The following is a 17,707-nucleotide window of genomic DNA, read 5'->3' on the forward strand; positions in this document are numbered from 1 at the left end:
GAGAGAGACAGCAAGTGAAGCAGAGTGTGCCGGTCAGGCCCTCAGGCTGGATTCTGTCTGTCTGCTTGTCTTTGAGTCTCTGCTCTTTGTTGCAGTAAGTGCTCTTGCTAGCCTGTCAGATCCACAACTGTTGCTCTGTCTCTTTCTCCAGCTCCACATCTGGAGAGGAGCAGGCAGTCAGAATTCAACACAACAAGCCACCTGTGTGAGGGAGCCGGGCTGGAGTCACGTGGCGGGTCTCTGTTGAGATTGACGGGCTCTTTGCCAACGGAAACTGACTGAAGGTTGCATGAGAGAAGAGGATGAAACTGGGGAGCGCTGTCTAGACATGCAGTTCATCTGAGTCATGACAACTGAGCATCAACAAAGACCCCGAGGCCTTCCGCTTTTATGCAAAATAAACATTTATATATGCTTAAATATTTAATCCAATACACTTATTTTAATCTACAAAGATCATGCTGCTTGGACTATACAAGATCCGGATAACATACACTGCAAGCTTAAATAATTCACATCCATAAATGCAGATCTGAGTTTGATCTCTTTTAAATATTCAGATGGCTCCAGCGTTTCACACTCGGATATGGTTAATGGATCTGGATGCGTAGCCTTCAAAACAACTTTATTCTCCATTTGCTGATGCGAACTCGACATTCGAAATGGGCAGCGACGAACAGACGAGCTGACGGTAGAAGAAGCTTCTACGCATAATCATCCATCAAAGTGACTGTCAAAACCCGCTATGCTTCTCTGTCTTTATAACGCTGTTAGAGGACTTTGATGACTAAAGATACAATAAACAGATGTGACGATTGCTGTTGAACATGACAGTTGTTGCGAGTCTGCATTTTAAAGTAGTGAAAACAGCCCGTGCGAGCGTATTTCCTGTGTTTGGACACGTGCGTGTACGTGGGGACGCTCAAACGAATTCATCTTCATAAACCTCTGGATAGAGAGGAATCGGATTAGTTGCATTGCAAAAGCGAATGTAAAACGTTTGTGCTCATATATACCTCACCAGCTAGCAGACTTCTAAAAGAAAAAGTGTTTGACCCTGTGAGGCGAAGCATTAACGGAGCAAAAGAGGTAATTGAGATGTACTAGACGGCTCTTTTTGTGGAACGCTGTTTGCATTTACTTGCCTCATTGAAAGTGAAAGATATGAGAGAAGTAATCCTAGTGTATTACACTGAATCCAGGCTTGTTCTCTGGTGCTTTACCTATAGCACGTGTGTGTGTGTGTGTGTGCACGCTAAGTTCCCCCTCACAGGACCTCTGTTTAACTACATCACGTCTGTGTGTTACACCAGAGAGTGTTTTACTACTGCAGTCCAAGCTGTTGTAGCCTCATCCTGCTCTCTTTTTCTTCATTCCCTCTCTCTCTTTCCCTCTCTCCTCCATCTCCGCAGGTCATTAAGACTGTTGTACTGCCACATACCCAAGAACAGAGGACATAAAAAGACAAATAAGGCTATAAAATGCCCCTATGCCTGTGCATACAAATGTATTGCCTCTCACTCTCTCTTGTTCTATCTCAGTGTCCCTCCCTCACTTTTTTCCCCTCATACAGTATCCATCCTTTCATTCTTGCTTTATTTCTGACATTATATCTTCTATATGAATTATAAAAAGGCTGATTGCACATGCTAATGAAATGGCATGAGGCCCCAAAAAGTATTCTGGACATTTCTGGACACTTAAAAATGTATGCGTTTCTCTGCATTAGAATCAGGGACCTTTTGTCTTTTCAGCTACCAGTGTCATTGTAGCATTATTTATATAATGGTATTTAATAATAATTTGAATTAGCTTTTAATATTATATTTTCAGTTTTAAGTACATATATTATATTTTATATGATTTCGTTGTGTGATTTTGTCCTTATTATTAGTTTTTACTTGTATTATATTTCTATTTAGCTTTCATTTATTTTTTTCAGTTATGGTAATTTTAGGACTAAACTTATTTTATTTCAGTTAGTTGCCAAGAGAACATTTCTAATTTTCATTTGAGTTTTTTTAAGTTTGTCATCTAATATGTATATATATTTTATTTCAGCGTTATTTCAATTAATACAAATGTTATTTAATAGTTTTAGTTAACAATAACACTGACCCCTACTCAAATTTAACCGAGACTTCTAATATAAAAACACTTTATAATAACTTCAAATAACAGCAATAGAGCCACCACAAACAATGCTTGAGTTTCTCTATGTTCTAGTCACATTTGACAACCTTTTGAAAAATCAACTTCATCATCACAGGAATAAAACACATTTTAAAATATATTACAATAAATAATTGTTATTTTAAATAATATTTCATGATATTACTGTTTTTACTGTATTTGTTGATCAAATAAATGCATCTTTGGTGAACATAAGAGACTTAAAGAGGTGATCAGGGTTTATGTAATCTGGGTGAATGTTTCACAGGCTGTATCAGTAACAGCAGCAGATTCACCCTGTACACCCTTAAGTCTGTGTATCAGTTCTTTCATTGATTTAACATGTAGTTCAATCATGACAACTCTCGGAATAGTTTTAGCATGCTATTGAATATGGCAATGTTAATGTATTTAGTCTTAGCGAACTAGATCTGCTCGCTGCTGCTGCTTCTGTTTATTATTGATGCTGCAGAGCAAGTATGGATTTACAGATAATTGATACACAGACACGCTGCGGTGAGCGTGTAAGATATGCTGCTGTTGCTGCTGTATAAATAGACATAAATCCTGTAGCAGATCTAGGCAGGTGGAGCTTGGGGAGGAGTTTTTCAAGTGTTTCAAAGGAACTCTAATAGCGCACTGCAGGACTACAGTAGCTTACAGCAAACAATGAACAAGAGAATTTAAATGTTGGGCAAGCAATCTAATTGGTTGCAGGATCAGCAGAGGCCAATCAGCTTGCGGCATTTGGTAATGATGTGATTGCTTGTAGATTGAATGTAAAGGAAATATCAGCCTGCGCCTCTAGAGTTTCATGACTGAAGTAGATATTTTTGCCATTCATTTCCCCCCCAATATATTTGCCCTTTCAAATCCCATTTAATGTGAAACTGATTTCTTTTTTACCATTGACACCATATTTCTTATCAATAAATGTCCTTTCATCAGTGGCTTCCCGTGCCTGGCTCTCCTTGACGAACGTGAAAGTGATGAAGGCCCTAAAAGAGGGCTTTAATCTCTCGAGCATTCCTAATGAGTTTTCCTCTACAATTATTTGATAAGAGCGGAGACGGCACTGTAGGCACTGTCACTGATCCAGTACCTGTCCAGATCATGCACGCGCACACACACAGTCATGCATCCTCAAAGACACTTACATGTGTCCGCCTCCTTAAAGAAAAAGATGTGCAGTAACGCAGACTCAAACATGCAGTGACTAACCACACTGAGGCCCAGCAGCTCCCGCTGCAGGTAATCCAGATTTCGGCGCTCCAGGCTGGCCAGGTAATGTTGCAGACGGGAGTAGGTGTAAGGGTAGCAGTATGCAAACTGATAAACGTCATCCTCACGGTCGAAACAGAAGGCGAAAGACATCACATAGTTCCTCCGATGGTCAGGGCACCGATAGTAATACACATTCTTGGCTGGCAATCTTTGCCTGTGACAAAGAAAGAAAAAAACATGACAATAAAATGCACACTGTTTGCTTTCTCAATAGATCCACTGACGTTCAAATAAAAAAAATAGTTTGTGTTCATAATCTTTAAACATTATAGTGTGAAAACATTCTCTATGACACTTTTCGTCTGGTGTAACCAAGGCGGCATCACTCTAAAAAATGCTTATTTTTTCAACCCAAAATGCTGCGTTGAGACTGTTGGGTACTGAAGCTGGGTTGATTTGACCCAATTTGTGTTGATAATCGTTCATAATCAGTAACCAAACAGTGGGTTGGGAATGCAGACGTAAAAGAGAGCATGCACATCACACAAGTTCAAACGTCAATGCAGAGAAGACAGAGTACTTTGAAACGGACTGCAGCGAGGAATGTGCTAATTTAAAACTGGATTTTGGATATTGTCGGAGTGTTTTCTCTCTCATCAAAATCACTTTAGTGGTGATAGATGACTGATGAACTGGAACTAAACAGGCTATAATGGCACTTGAGTGATTATAAATGCTTTAAACAGCGATGGTAAAATCCTGTCAATTCGCTATAATACAAAGTTTTCCCCAGAATTTCAGTGTTTATGTATTTCTTGTCGGTGTGGTGAAGTGATAAGTCCCAGTTTAGGACCCAAGCAATCCGATTGGTTCAAAGCACATTTTATGGGTAATCCCTTTAGTGCCTGGTTACAAATCAGATATCACTTTATTATATTAAAGATGAACTGAACTGAAAGAATCAACGTTGATAACGTGTTGTTTATGACAATTAAAAGTAAATTACACTAAATATTTGAATAAAAAATATCAATATAGCTTTTTTTTTAAGCAACACAAAAATTGCGTTTGTTAGTATAAGAACGCTGGCAATTCCGATGATGTCACTGGCATGGTAGAACCTGCGAAGGTATATAGGCAGCTGCAGCTGCAGGTCCTATATACAGACGAAAATTAGTAATTTTAATGGCATGGGTATCTGACTACCACCACACGCCCGGCCCGACACATTAACTGTAATTATGAACCCGAGCCTGATTTAAACCCGACCATGTTTTAATACGTGGGTCATTATAACCAGGGGTGGCGCCAGAGAATTTTTTAACGCAGGTGCTGAGGGGGTGCTAGATATATTATATATAAATAGTATTAATAAATGAGCAAACATAGGCCACTTAATATTTAAAATTCAATTATTTTAATTATCACAATTAAAGTATTAATTTTATTCAATTGAACAAGCACAACATTCAGCATTCAATCAAATATTCTTACAGATTTATTATTATTAATAATGATAATTAATAATTAATTATTTCAACATAATATCTCGTTATTTCGTAATATGTACATAATATGTGTGCGTGCAACAAGCAAAATGTGCATTTGTAAATCCGGTGACGCGCGTGCATTGATTTTTATTAATAAACAGTGTCAGCTGCAAAGATGAAGCTGACGATCGCCATATCTGTAGTGAACGCGCCTATACAGAGAAATGCACATCATGGATTACATAATCAGAGAGTAGCCTATTTCTTTTCGTTTTGAATTGTTTCGTTTAAAGACATTTCAAGCTTTCTATATTTCTCATGTCTGTAAGGCATACACTGAGTTTCGGTTAAGTTAGGACGAGATGCGCTCCAGTTAACGTGCAATGCAAGTGACCGCGCCAGCGCCTCCATGATTATATTGTCTGCTATATTTGCTTCTTATTTATTAAATACAGGCAATTCGTTGATAAAAAAAATTTAAAATTAAGATACAATTTATAGCCTACAAAACGAAATTCACTTTAAAGAAAGGCTTTCTACAAAACAAAACTTAATGACGTGGTCAAAATCATGTCTGACCCACATCTCTCGATATATTGCGCATCCTATCTTACTCATGCTGTTCATTTTTTTATATTCAACATAGATGAAACATTATAATATTTTAACAAATATGAAACTAATTGAGCTTATTTAATGGCTACAACACGTATAGTAGGCCTACAGACTCTCTCTTTGTACAAATTGCTGCACATTTATTTACTTCTGATTTTTGCACACACAAGTTGAAAGGCATTTGTTTATGCACAGTAAAACATATCTGCAACATTTATCAAGTTAACGGATAATTGTGCGTACATTTATTAATTAATATCTTAATGAATAATGCAACAAGGATGAAGCATGTAAACTGCGTTGTTTGTTTATTCAGAATGGAATGGATCGCAAATGGATCCGAAACGTAAAAAAAATAAAATAAAAAAAAAAACCGTGAGCTCCCTCTGCATCAACAATGTGCCCTGAGACGATGAACATCAGCTAGCTTCAGGGTGAGTAGAGAGGGACATTGGAATCTGTTTACAGACCTGCTGTGGTTTAATTAGCAGCTAGTAAACGCATTATTGTTGATCTGTGATATCGTCGGAGACGAGTCATGATTTATACTGTTTATATGGTCGGAGTGGTGGCTAGCTTGTGGAGTTTGACAAAAGTGCTTCCAACGTGTTTAGCTGCTAGCTCTTTCCCTAGGTTGGATCGTTTGGTATCTAGCTTGGTTTTGTGACTCAATTTCAATTAATGCTGAGTGTGTCAGTCTCAGTTTTTGTTGAACGCTATAAAAGCCTAACGTTACACGTTATATGTGCGTGTAAGTCAGTGGTTCTCAATTCCAGTCCTCGTGACCCACTGCTCTGCACATTTTGTATGTCTCTCTTATCTGACACACTCAGTTCAGTTCATGGAGTCTCTCCTAATGAGCTGATGATCTGGTTCAGGTGTGTTAAATAAGGGAGACATACAAAATGTGCAGAGCAGTGGGTCACGAGGACTGGAATTGAGAACCACTGGTGTAAGTGAATATGTACATGTTTTGTGTATGTGACAACGTTACATCCAGCCCATTGCTTAGTAGACTTGCTAGCATGATAACAGTTAACATACTTCTCTGTCCTCTGCCTGACGTGAGCGTTTCAGCACCCTGTCTCTGCAGTAACATAGATAGCATTGGTGGTGTTAGTACTGGTCTGCCCTGTACTATAGCCTGAAATGTTTAACATTGACGGAATGGCCTCAGGTTTAACCCTCACCACCAGTGAACCTGTTGTATTGAAAGAACCTGTTGTATTGAACTCTCCAAATAGTCTGTTGCTAAAAAATGCTCACTACAGACTCGAAATCCAGGGGCTGCATGCTATGGCTGCTCTGCTAGTGTTGGTTAGCAACAGAGTAGCTTACCATGCCAGTGACGTAGCCGAAAATCCAACATGGCGGCACCCGTGTAACAACAACAACATTTTCAACGTACCATTTTATCCCTTTTAACAAATTCTGCCACTTTAATAATTGTACCAATGAGAATAAATAAAATACATCTGTTATATCACCTTTACTCAAAATTCCAGTTCAGTTAATCTTTAAGTCTTTTGATGTTATAACGACAATTAATGTCTTTTAACTTACACAATTAATATACTAGTATATAACCAAAGCTATAAAATGTGAAATTAAACATTGCTCGTTCTGAGATTTTTTTTTTTAGTTAGCTTAGATAGTAGCATCATACAGCTATCACTTCACCACACCGGCCGTATGTTCATTGGCTAGAGAAAAAAATTAACAAAATATTATCAAATTAGTTCTTATATGGAAGTTATTAAATATTATATTGTAAAGATTTTTTAAACTGTATAAGCATGTACAACTGGTGAGCTGTCTTTTTTTTTTTTTACTTTTTCTCCCTTACATACACATGTACACATTGTTTAAACTCTAAATTTTTGTCCATTTATGGGTGTTTTTGCTTATAAATAAATGTTCACCTTTTGATTATTTTATTACTGTTGCCTATGTTTTTACTCTAATACTTCTGTGTGATTTTGATTTCCAACCTAATTTAGGTTTATTTTAACCCAGCAATATAGTAATTGTAGTTGAGTTAAATAAAACGCATCATTTAACATTTAACCCAACCCATCTGGGTCAAAACAATTGGGTTATTTTAACTCTGAGCCTTTTTTTAGACTGTAGGTAGGGAAATATTATTAATCTATCATTACAATCACAATTCAAACAAGTCAAGAATGATCAAATAAAATCACATGCTACATTATTTCCTGCCCAACATTCTGTTTAATTTGGAAATATCTTACATGACTGAAGTTCAATGTGTTGCAAAATGACGTTTCATGCCATCAGTGGCAGTGAATAAGATTCTCTGGGTGTGACAGACAATTGCTTTCTGACATGACTATTTACTTTTGTTTTAAAAAAAAAAGAGAAGAAAAGAAAAAGAGATGGAAAGTGAAGAGACATTAAGATGAAATAACATGAAGTGAATGAAATAAAGTAAAATAAAAAATAGAAAAGAGGTGTGAAAAGAAGTATCACTTTTTTATATATATATAAAAAAACAATAATAATGAAAAATCTTATAATCTTGTAAATAATATTGGAAACTTACAGGCCAACCAATCCTCTACATCAGTTACTCACAGATTACTGCTGTTCAGACAGCTCTCTCTCTCTCTCTCTCTCTCTCTCTATGCCTATCCCTTTAAAATCCCATCTAGATAAAGGCAAACACTACTAGCAAACTGTAAACAATGAACATTTCTGCAGTGCACGATGAGCTGGGTGAACAATGAAAGCAATGTTATTTGCATATAAAATGATATACTGTGCTGTTAATCAGTTTTATGTGGAGCTACTGAAAGTAAATCTGCACCATCTGCAGAGAGAGAGAGAGAGAGAGAGAGAGAGAGAGAGAGAGAGAGAGAGAGAGAGAGAGAGAGAGAGAGAGAGAGAGAGAGAGAGAGAGAGAGAGAGAGAGAGAAATAGCAGTGAAGGACAGGCAAAGAACATACGATGGAAGGCAATAGATTAGAGGGAATAACAGCGGGAGGGAGATAGTGAGAAGATGAGAAAGAGAGGAAAGATCAGAGCTGGGATGGGTTGACTGTGGGACATGGAAGAGAGAGAGAGAGAGAGAGAGAGAGAGAGAGAGAGAGAGAGAGAGAGAGAGAGAGAGAGAGAGAGAGAGAGAGAGAGAGAGAGAGAGAGATCAGATGGAGATGCTATCTATGTGAACAGCACAGAAGCTTCCACACAGCCATACTGATAAGAGAGAGGAAACAGCTCTCTAAAATCAACCTCCAGTCCTTCCATCTCATTCCCTTCCACTAAACAACTCACATACACACTGTACACAGATGTAACTGGGTTAGTGTCTTTGTTTGAACGCTTCAAAAGTTATAAACACACACCTGTTCCCTTATCTTCAGTCACCCACACGCATAAATACATATAAAAACACAGACATATACAGTGGGATCCAAAAGCCTGAGACTTATATTGAAAATATGAGAATCCTTTTTGGGATTTTGAATGATCATGCAAAATAAATAAGAAATACTTCAGATTGCGACTAATCTACGTCACTATTTGAATATTAAAATAAACAAGTTTATAACATTGATCACCATCAAGCTAAAACTACTTAAACATTCTGAAATTCATTCATTCAAAATGAAATAAAATAAAAATAAAAATAAAATAAATAAAATGTTGCATTATATCAGGAAAAAAAGCAAAATGGAAACTATGGGCCAGACTTACTAAACAGGGCAAATTAGCATGAGATTGCAATTCCAAACAAGTGCTGATGGGAGTGGAAAGTTCTGCGCACGATCTACTGACTACGTGCAAATTAATACACAAATACACAGACGCAGCCGGATCATTTCCATAATGACCAACTCAATCTACCAAGAGCAGAGCAAATTAGCATCTGGTTTAAATTTATGGTTTAAATAATGGCTCAAATACCAGTAAATTGACTATAGCGCAAACCTTAGTAAATCACCTTGCATGATTCATTTAAATACTCTCCTCCCATACATTTTGTGTATGCAATATGCAATAAGGTCAGCCGCAAAAATAACCACTTTTCACTGCGTGTCTTTAGTAAATCCTGATGGTAGTTTTTTAACACCAAAAGAGGGTTTGCGCTGGCCCAAGCTGCTCGTAAATTTGGCCCGATGTGAGGAACGATATTTGGCGAGTGAATTAGCTACATAAGTGTCATTTTTGGATCTTATAGGCATGTTCCAAATGCTGTCAACATGCATACAACATATGCACTGCTCAGCTTGTTTCCTGTATAGCGAGCCCCTCGGGTGCAGCATTGTGATTGGCCGTTTAAAAGAGCACGTTCCACCCTGACGTTCATTAGAAAACCCGTGAGAAATAAAGCGATGTAGAACTATGCAAATATGGAAACAGCCACACACAGTGCATGCCAACATAACAGAGCTTCATCCATACACACACACTGCACAATGTACACAGACTCCTCTGCAACCTGAACAAAGTGAACCGCTGAGCCGAAATGAAAGTGAATTAGCTTTTCTCTGTGGAGGAAAAGACAGCAAATGAACGATCAAGCTGAGAAATCCTCTGGGGGACTTCTACAACACTGCTATCTCTACGTGTCTCAAAAGAGTGTTAACACACAGGACAGGTGCCTGCTTGGTCCAAACTACACTCTACTGCTAACACACACTCACAGAGACACATTAAATGATCTCTAATGCATGTCAGGCTTGGCAACAAAATACTACATCACGAACAAACACATGACCCTTCACTGTCAGTTACTTACATCTCAACACACACTCATCCCACTCAATCACGACACCTAAAACACACAAAATGACACCCACAATTCACACACAAACACAATTTTGTTCACTCATATTCAATTAATCAATATGTAAAAACCTGTAAATGAAGTAGTGTATTCTGAAAGGTCTCAATTGTTAGATACATTTTATTCATTTGAACAGACGCAGGTAAACCAACATATAGGTTGTCTGGGTTCCCAAAATAAAAACTTAAAATGTAAGTAAACAAATAAGTGAATAAATACATACATTTTGTTCACAAACGAAAGAAAGCCATCAAAATATTTTTTTCAGGTTTATTATTATTAGGGATGTAACGATAGCCTCACGTCACGATTCGATACATTTCACAATACTGAACTGAAAAATATTTAGAGTAAAAATAATGAAAAATAATGAGAGTAAATACAATTATTATAATGTTACAAAAGATTTTTGTTTTAAATAGAAATGTGTTCTTTATAACTTTCTATTTATCAAAAACTCCTGATATCACATGAATAAATAACATTTTAAAATATAACAAAATGGTAATTTACATTTACTGTGCGTTCACACCGCCGGCGGCGAGAGCGTCAAAGTGGCCGGAAGCCATTCATTTTCAATGAGAGCCGGCGGCGAGCTCCGGCGAGGGCGGCGCGGCGCGTCTTGGACGGCGAGAGCGGCGAGAGGAGTTGAAAACAAGTCAACTTTATGGTAATAAGCTATGACGCGGTTCGGCGGCAACCAGCGGCAACCAATCGGAATGTAGAAGTCCTCCGCCTGAGAGGAAAAAAATCACGCATTCTAATCTACGTCAGAGCGTCCCCGAATCTTTCTATGGCGTCGGTGGCAGGGCGGCGAGAGTGAAGTTTGCCGCTCTCGCCGGCAGCGGTGTGAACGTACAGTTACATTAAAAGAGCAATTTCACACAAAATTACAGTTTTTCTGTATTTTGATCAAATAAATGAAGCCATGTTGAGCATAAGAGACTTGAACATTTTAAATGTTCTTGAACATACATTATAATTAACAATTTCTAATTAAAAAAAAAATCTTTAATTTTTTCCCCTATTTTTTTTCTGTTTAAGAAAACAATAAATGGTAAAATGGTCCTAGAAAGGCCAAAAGTTTCAAATGCATATTTTGTAACTTCAAATATATATAATTTATAAACACACACGTATATTTGTTTACATACAGTATGAATTAACTGTATGTGTATATTTGCAAGTCTCATGACCAGGGTTAGCTGAGCTCGCTGCAGTATTTGGCCTGCGTTTGAGTGGGGTTAGGTTCAAGACCCGCGTCTGTTCGTCATGCACCCCGAGTACCCTGCCAAGCAGACATTAGCGCACACACACACACATGCTCACACACCTCTCCCCACGCAGGGTTAATGAAACAGCGTGACACCTCACTTTATTTTTTTATTTATCTGTTTGGGCATTATCCCGGTTCCTCTCCAGCGTTTGACCTTGTTGGCTACTGAGCGAGTCCTGGCTATTGATTTTAATTACCCAGCGGGAATTTACTGCTCGCCTTTCCCGCGCCGCTGCGCCGCTATTGGCCAGAGAAAATAGCTTTGTGTTGCCCCTCTATGTGTGTGTGAGAGAGAGAGAGAGCCTGGTGAATCTCGAACCTGCTGGGCGTTTTCTATCTTCGCTGCAATGTATGTTTTCGCCTCTATCATTCTCTATCATTCTCTCTCTCTCCTTCTCTCTCTCTCTCTCTCTCTCTCTCTCTCTCTCTCTCTCTCTCTCTCTCTCTCTCTCTCTCTCTCTCTCTCTCTCTCTCTCTCTCTCTCTCTCTCTCTCTCTCTCTCTCTCTCTCTCTCTCTCTCTCTCTCTCTGTGGCTGCTGGTAATTTGTTTTATCTAAATGATAGTGCCCCATGCCTCCCTGTGCTGGTGGATGTGGTACAATGCCCCCCGTTCCAAAACACATTTATCTCGCTGTGTGTCTGAGGGGGGAAAAAACAGGCCGGCGGACAATAACCTACACACACACGGCTTAACAATTCAGCTGCCCCCGAACGCCTTTTATACACTCTCCCCACCCTGAGGAACACACACAAAGTGAGCTGTTGCTCTCCGGCTCTCTTTCCATATAGAGAAAAGGTCAACGCCTAGAACTCAAGGTCATGGACTTTAAAAATGAGGGAGTTTTAATAACTTGTTAGAAAAAGAGTAAAGAGACCCAAAGTTTCTTCAACTTGAGTGGGCAAGGCTATGACTAAGCTGACTAGCGGTCGTATCTCTTTTTTCATGTGTGTGTGCTGTTAGCTAAATGGCTGGGCCCGTACCGAGGTGTCATTCTCAATCGCGGCGCTTTTCAACTCAGTTAGCAGGAACACGACGGGGCCTTTGATGCCGGCGCGGCTGTCGGATTCCCTCTGAAGAGAACTAGACGAGGGGGAAAATTGCTAGCTTTCATACGGAGCGGGACATCTTGTCTATATTCTCAAATCAATCAAGCGTAGAGGTCATCGCAGTGGCTTCTGTCTTTCTGACTCTTTCCATCTCTCTCGCTCTCCGTTTGTCGCCCTCCCCTATTCTTCTAAGAGCGCTGGCTGTCATCTGCTTAATGTTGGGAAGGTTAAATGGTTTCAAATATGAGCACGAAGCTGTCAAGTGCCACAATTCTTCTCTCATCCTCCTGACAAAAACAGCTGAAGAAAAAAAAGGGGATCTATTACACATACGGATATTACATTTCATCACGACAATGATACTCTCAGATCTGTGCAGGCTCTTTTGACTTTGGACGCAGGCCCATATTGTGTAATTATTGCTCAAACAAGCGATCCCTCTTCTAATGCATTTATTGTTTTACATTTGATACGGTTTCTTTTCTCTCGATTTTTCTGTCGTAATATGAGAGGTAGAGGGAGTGGAGTGGCCCTCTTGTGATTGATCTATCATTTGGGACATGAATCAGACTGGAGAATAGCACTGGATGGCACAGTTACTAAGCAACCTCACTTGCTTTGTGGTCTAGCTGTCCATGTGCGATGGTATGTTTGAAATGAGGGGTTTTTGGCGTGCGAATTCACTGTGTGATTATTTAAATGGCGAAGAGCGTCGAATGCATATATAGGATCAGAGATAGGAGAATGAAACTACCCTAGGAGCCCTGGGACAAATTAGCCAATTTGGGGAACAGAATAGACATTATACTTTGTGTTGGTTAACCACAAAAGATATAAAAAAAAGAAGACATTTTCTACAAAAAAATTGTGAGTAGTGCTTACCTTGATGGCACAACTCTAGAGTCATGTGGGTGGTTGCCAGGGTGTTGCTGTGCAGTTGCTAGGATGTTCTGTGTGGTTGCTAGAGAGTTCTGGTGGGTTGCTAACTGGACTAGTTCAAAAAAGCCTTGCCTTGCCTTGGTCCCTAGATATGGCTTGGGTCTATGGGATTTTTTACCTAATTTATGGCAGGAGTAAGTCAGTATGAGGAGAAAAGCACACCATTCCTCAACAAACCACGAAATTTGTATAATAAACTCCACAATAAGGATTTTTCTGCTCACCAGTCGTTCTAGTAGCCCTGCCAACATATTCACCGGCATCACCACAATACACCACATTTTCACAAAATTTCATGTCACCCAGAATATTGTGCTGTATGAATATCTAACCATGCAATATATGAAAAGAAAGAACAGAGCCTCAGCAAACAAACAAACAAACACACAAAAAAAGTTTTACTCTAGCTTCATGCATTCTTTTTTTATCAACACTTAAATGTGGGCAAGTTTCATAAAACAACAACATTTTGAACAAAAAGCTGAGAAAATCGTACAACGTGCATAAGCAATGCTTTCATCGCTTGTTTCTGCTCCTTTTTTTCCTGTGTTTTGATCCGAAGATTCTCTACTCTTTCAGAAGTTGCACAATACGATACAACTACCATATAACTGTGAAAACACAGAAAGCCAACAGCAAATTCTGTCAATGGCGGGGAAGCGTTGTCTCATAAATTACCAGAAATTCTGTCAATGGCAGGGAAAGAGTTAACCAACTAGAAAATAGTATCTTGTCTACAAATAAGCAGAATTTGCAATAATGCAGACCATAAGACATACACTGCATAAAAAAAAAATGTGTGTACAGTGTACACAAGATCAGTGAACATAAAATGTTCAGTGGCAATGCAGCACTGGACCAAAAGGTCAAGTGACAGTTTCGTCAACTGGCCCAAAATTCTCTCACACTAGCTCATGGGTCGACAAAGCTCAACAAATGGTGCAGGACGAGTTATGCACCACAGTATAATTCTTCGGGTTATGGGTTAATAACAAACCTGTGGGCTAATATTACCAAGACGCCCTTACACTGAAAAGGGAATCATGTACAATGGGTTATTTTATGGGTTAAATGTATGAGTTAATTTGAATGTAAACGACTTATTTCACCATTGACAAAGCAAACTGCATTTTTCATACTTAGTAGTGAGATTCAGTCGAAACCAAGAATGTATGGCCATGTACACACATTGAAAGATAAGCCAGTCCTTAATTTAAATATGGATGTTATTCAAAAAAAATGGTTGTCTAAAATCTAAAAGTGGTCTTAAATTTCAAACTACACCAATTGCTAGATTTTTTTACATTAGTCCTAATTCAGAGAAGGCAGAATGAATTTCATAAGACTCCAGACATTGATTACAGTACACAAATTCATTTTACTGATGCAAAGTGGGCCTATAGGGATTTATTGTCTTTAATAAGTAGTGACAGATTAAATCTGAGTCTATCGTGATCTATTACCCTCACTAGATTGAAATGCATAGCTGCATTTGAGCTCAAGTGTTTATGAATTCTGGGAAATAGCTTGTCTATTGAGTGGTATCGTGGTTGAACATGCCAAGTGCATGCACTAAGAACAGCGATACACTCCAAGCACAGTGATACACACACACAAACATGTGTTAAAGTCTGAGATGCATTGCTCTTCACAAGCGCAGCGGGACACGTGTAATATTAGTGCTAAGAGCCCTGGCTATCATACTGCCTTCACAGCTCGTAAATCATCTACTCATTACAGCTTAGATCATAAACGTACACCCATGAGAGAGAGAAAGAGACAAACTCTCTGGCTAATATATTCCAACCTAACGCTCTTTATGACTGCTGCCCAACAAAAAGAGCGTCCGGGTACCTCTGGGGTGATATTGGGCAGATAATGCTAACATCGGAACAGCAAAAGGCACATTCAGATGCACTACCACACGTCGGCCTGTCTTAAAAAATAAACGGAGAGAGGATACGAATATCCCAGGTGTGTCGGTGTTAAGATTAGCTGTGAGATTATGTGGCCTGAGTACAGAGGCACTGGAGAGATTTGACACTTGTTACTATTGAACAAAATACAGAAAGTTGCACCAAAGGCTATATGAGCTATAAAGGCTAAACGGTGAGTGGTTAATCAATACAGCAGCTCTGCATAGGGCACATTAATGCTGTGATGGTTGGCACAAACACATCCTGACATAAAGGACGGGACCTTTCATTTTATTTGACGATTAGCACACACTGCAAAACAGGAACTTGCTGTCCTGCCCACTTTTAGACACTAACAGTTTCACTTTCTGTTGTGTTGTCAGCATTATGGTACACATTTTACACAATCAATACCTCACATATACTCATTCATAGAACAATGCAAGACTTCATTCTAGACAACTCGCTGCACCGATCTCGTAGAGTTAACGAAAGTTATCATGAGCATTGTAATGTTTAAAGCGGATGTCATAACAAATGGCAGTAGACCAGGATGATTTTTTTAAATTTGCAGTTCGTTCATAAATCCTTAAGATCTGTGGAAACACAAAGCGCAAGACAGAACACGAGTGCAGTGCTGAAAAGGGGTGGGGCTACATAAGGTCTATAGGCCAAATGAGGGGAGTCATTCAATAGTCAATTGCAACTATAACATGGTTTAAATACAAAAATAAAATAAAAGTTTACCTTTAAGGGATTCTGTTATTTGATTTGTCAGTCACTCAGTTATTCAACATAATTGTCAAAATACATACATATTTGATTCAATAAAATTATAATATATTTATCAAATAAAATAAAATAAAAAAGTTTCCATTATTTCCTTTACTACAGGGTGGGCCATTTATATGGATACACCGTAATAACATGGGAATGGTTGGTGATATTAAAGTCCTGTTTGTGGCACATTAGTATATGTGAGGGGGCAAACTCCTCAAGATGGGTGGTGACCATGACATATACTAATGTGCCACAAACAGGACTTTAATATCACCAACCATTCCCATGTTATTACGGTGTATCCATATAAATGGCCCACCCTGTATAATGGAATTATTGGATTAGGCATGGTCTTACATGTTAAACTCATCTCCAAATTTGCAACAATGTAGCAGAAAAAAAACACTGTTTTTTCTTCCACCGTCTTGCTCTATTATTCAGGCATACATATCATCTGTGTATACATACTGCTCATTTCTGCTCTCTTGCTTGTCTGGGACAGTGTGCACACCTGGCAGGTCAGATTTCAAACAACTTTGGAAACATAGTTAATTGCGTATCTCACAAGTGTACATTATGATCTGGGTCTTTTTGTTGCAGACTATGAACCCTTTATGAAAGGGGTGACAAGCTTCAGTCTTGTAGTGTGCACTAGAATTTACGGACATTTAATAACAGACGCCCGTATGCAAATGCATGGAAATGCATGGGCACTAAATAAATGAAAAACAAACAAACAAACGCAAGGAAATGCGAACAAACATGAAAACAGTAATCTTCAGATAATTGGTTGCCGGATGGCTCCAGCAGTGTGCAGGTGGTTAGTGTGGCCCCTGTCATTGGCTGTGTGTGGGAAGAGATGAGATTTCCCTATGGTGTCTATAGTGATGCTATAAGAAGCAACATCCACAGACAGAGAGAACAGGGAGAGGGTCAACAGCAAAGATTCTCATTATGAATCAAATTCAAGAGCCTGAAGCACTTCTAACCATGCAATCACAGACATACACACATAAATGCACTGAAATTGAAAAAAAGAAGCAGCTTGAATTCAAAATCCTTCGTAATACCAAATAACACTTACATCAAAAGAGGTTTATAATACCTGGAGAAAGCTATCCGTTAGCATTCACATTCATCTCAATGGCAGTTGCTTAGCTAGTGCAGAACCACTCAGAAGTACGTGGATCAACTGCTTTGTGATTCAACACATTTTTATGTTATGTTTTATGTAAAGTTCTGGGTCAGTATGATTTTTCTTAAGAAATTATTACTTTGCTTCAGCAAGGACAGAATACATTTCTTAAAAGTGACAGTAAAGACTAAGAATTTTTTTTTTTTTCAAATGCTGCTTATTTGAACCTTTTATTAATCAAAGAATGCATAAAAATATTAAGCAGCACGAGTGTTTTCAACATTGAGAATACTAATAAATGTT

General features: G+C 38.6%; 1 protein-coding gene across 1 annotated transcript in view; it reads right to left on the bottom strand.

Annotated features, from left to right (window-relative positions):
* The window catches only part of agbl4 (AGBL carboxypeptidase 4), a gene marked incomplete at its 5' end in the record, with an annotated part of 352,800 nt that overhangs the window by 157,390 nt on the left and 177,703 nt on the right, over positions 1–17,707 (bottom strand). Inside the window, one exon of the mRNA XM_081349121.1 lies at positions 3,394–3,610. Coding sequence (XP_081205247.1) covers positions 3,394–3,610 — 217 coding nt within the window. The remainder of the gene's footprint in view (positions 1–3,393; positions 3,611–17,707) is intronic.

Source organism: Scardinius erythrophthalmus, assembly GCF_964197995.2.
Source record: "Scardinius erythrophthalmus genome assembly, chromosome: 20".
In the NCBI taxonomy this organism is placed as follows: domain Eukaryota; kingdom Metazoa; phylum Chordata; class Actinopteri; order Cypriniformes; family Leuciscidae; genus Scardinius; species Scardinius erythrophthalmus.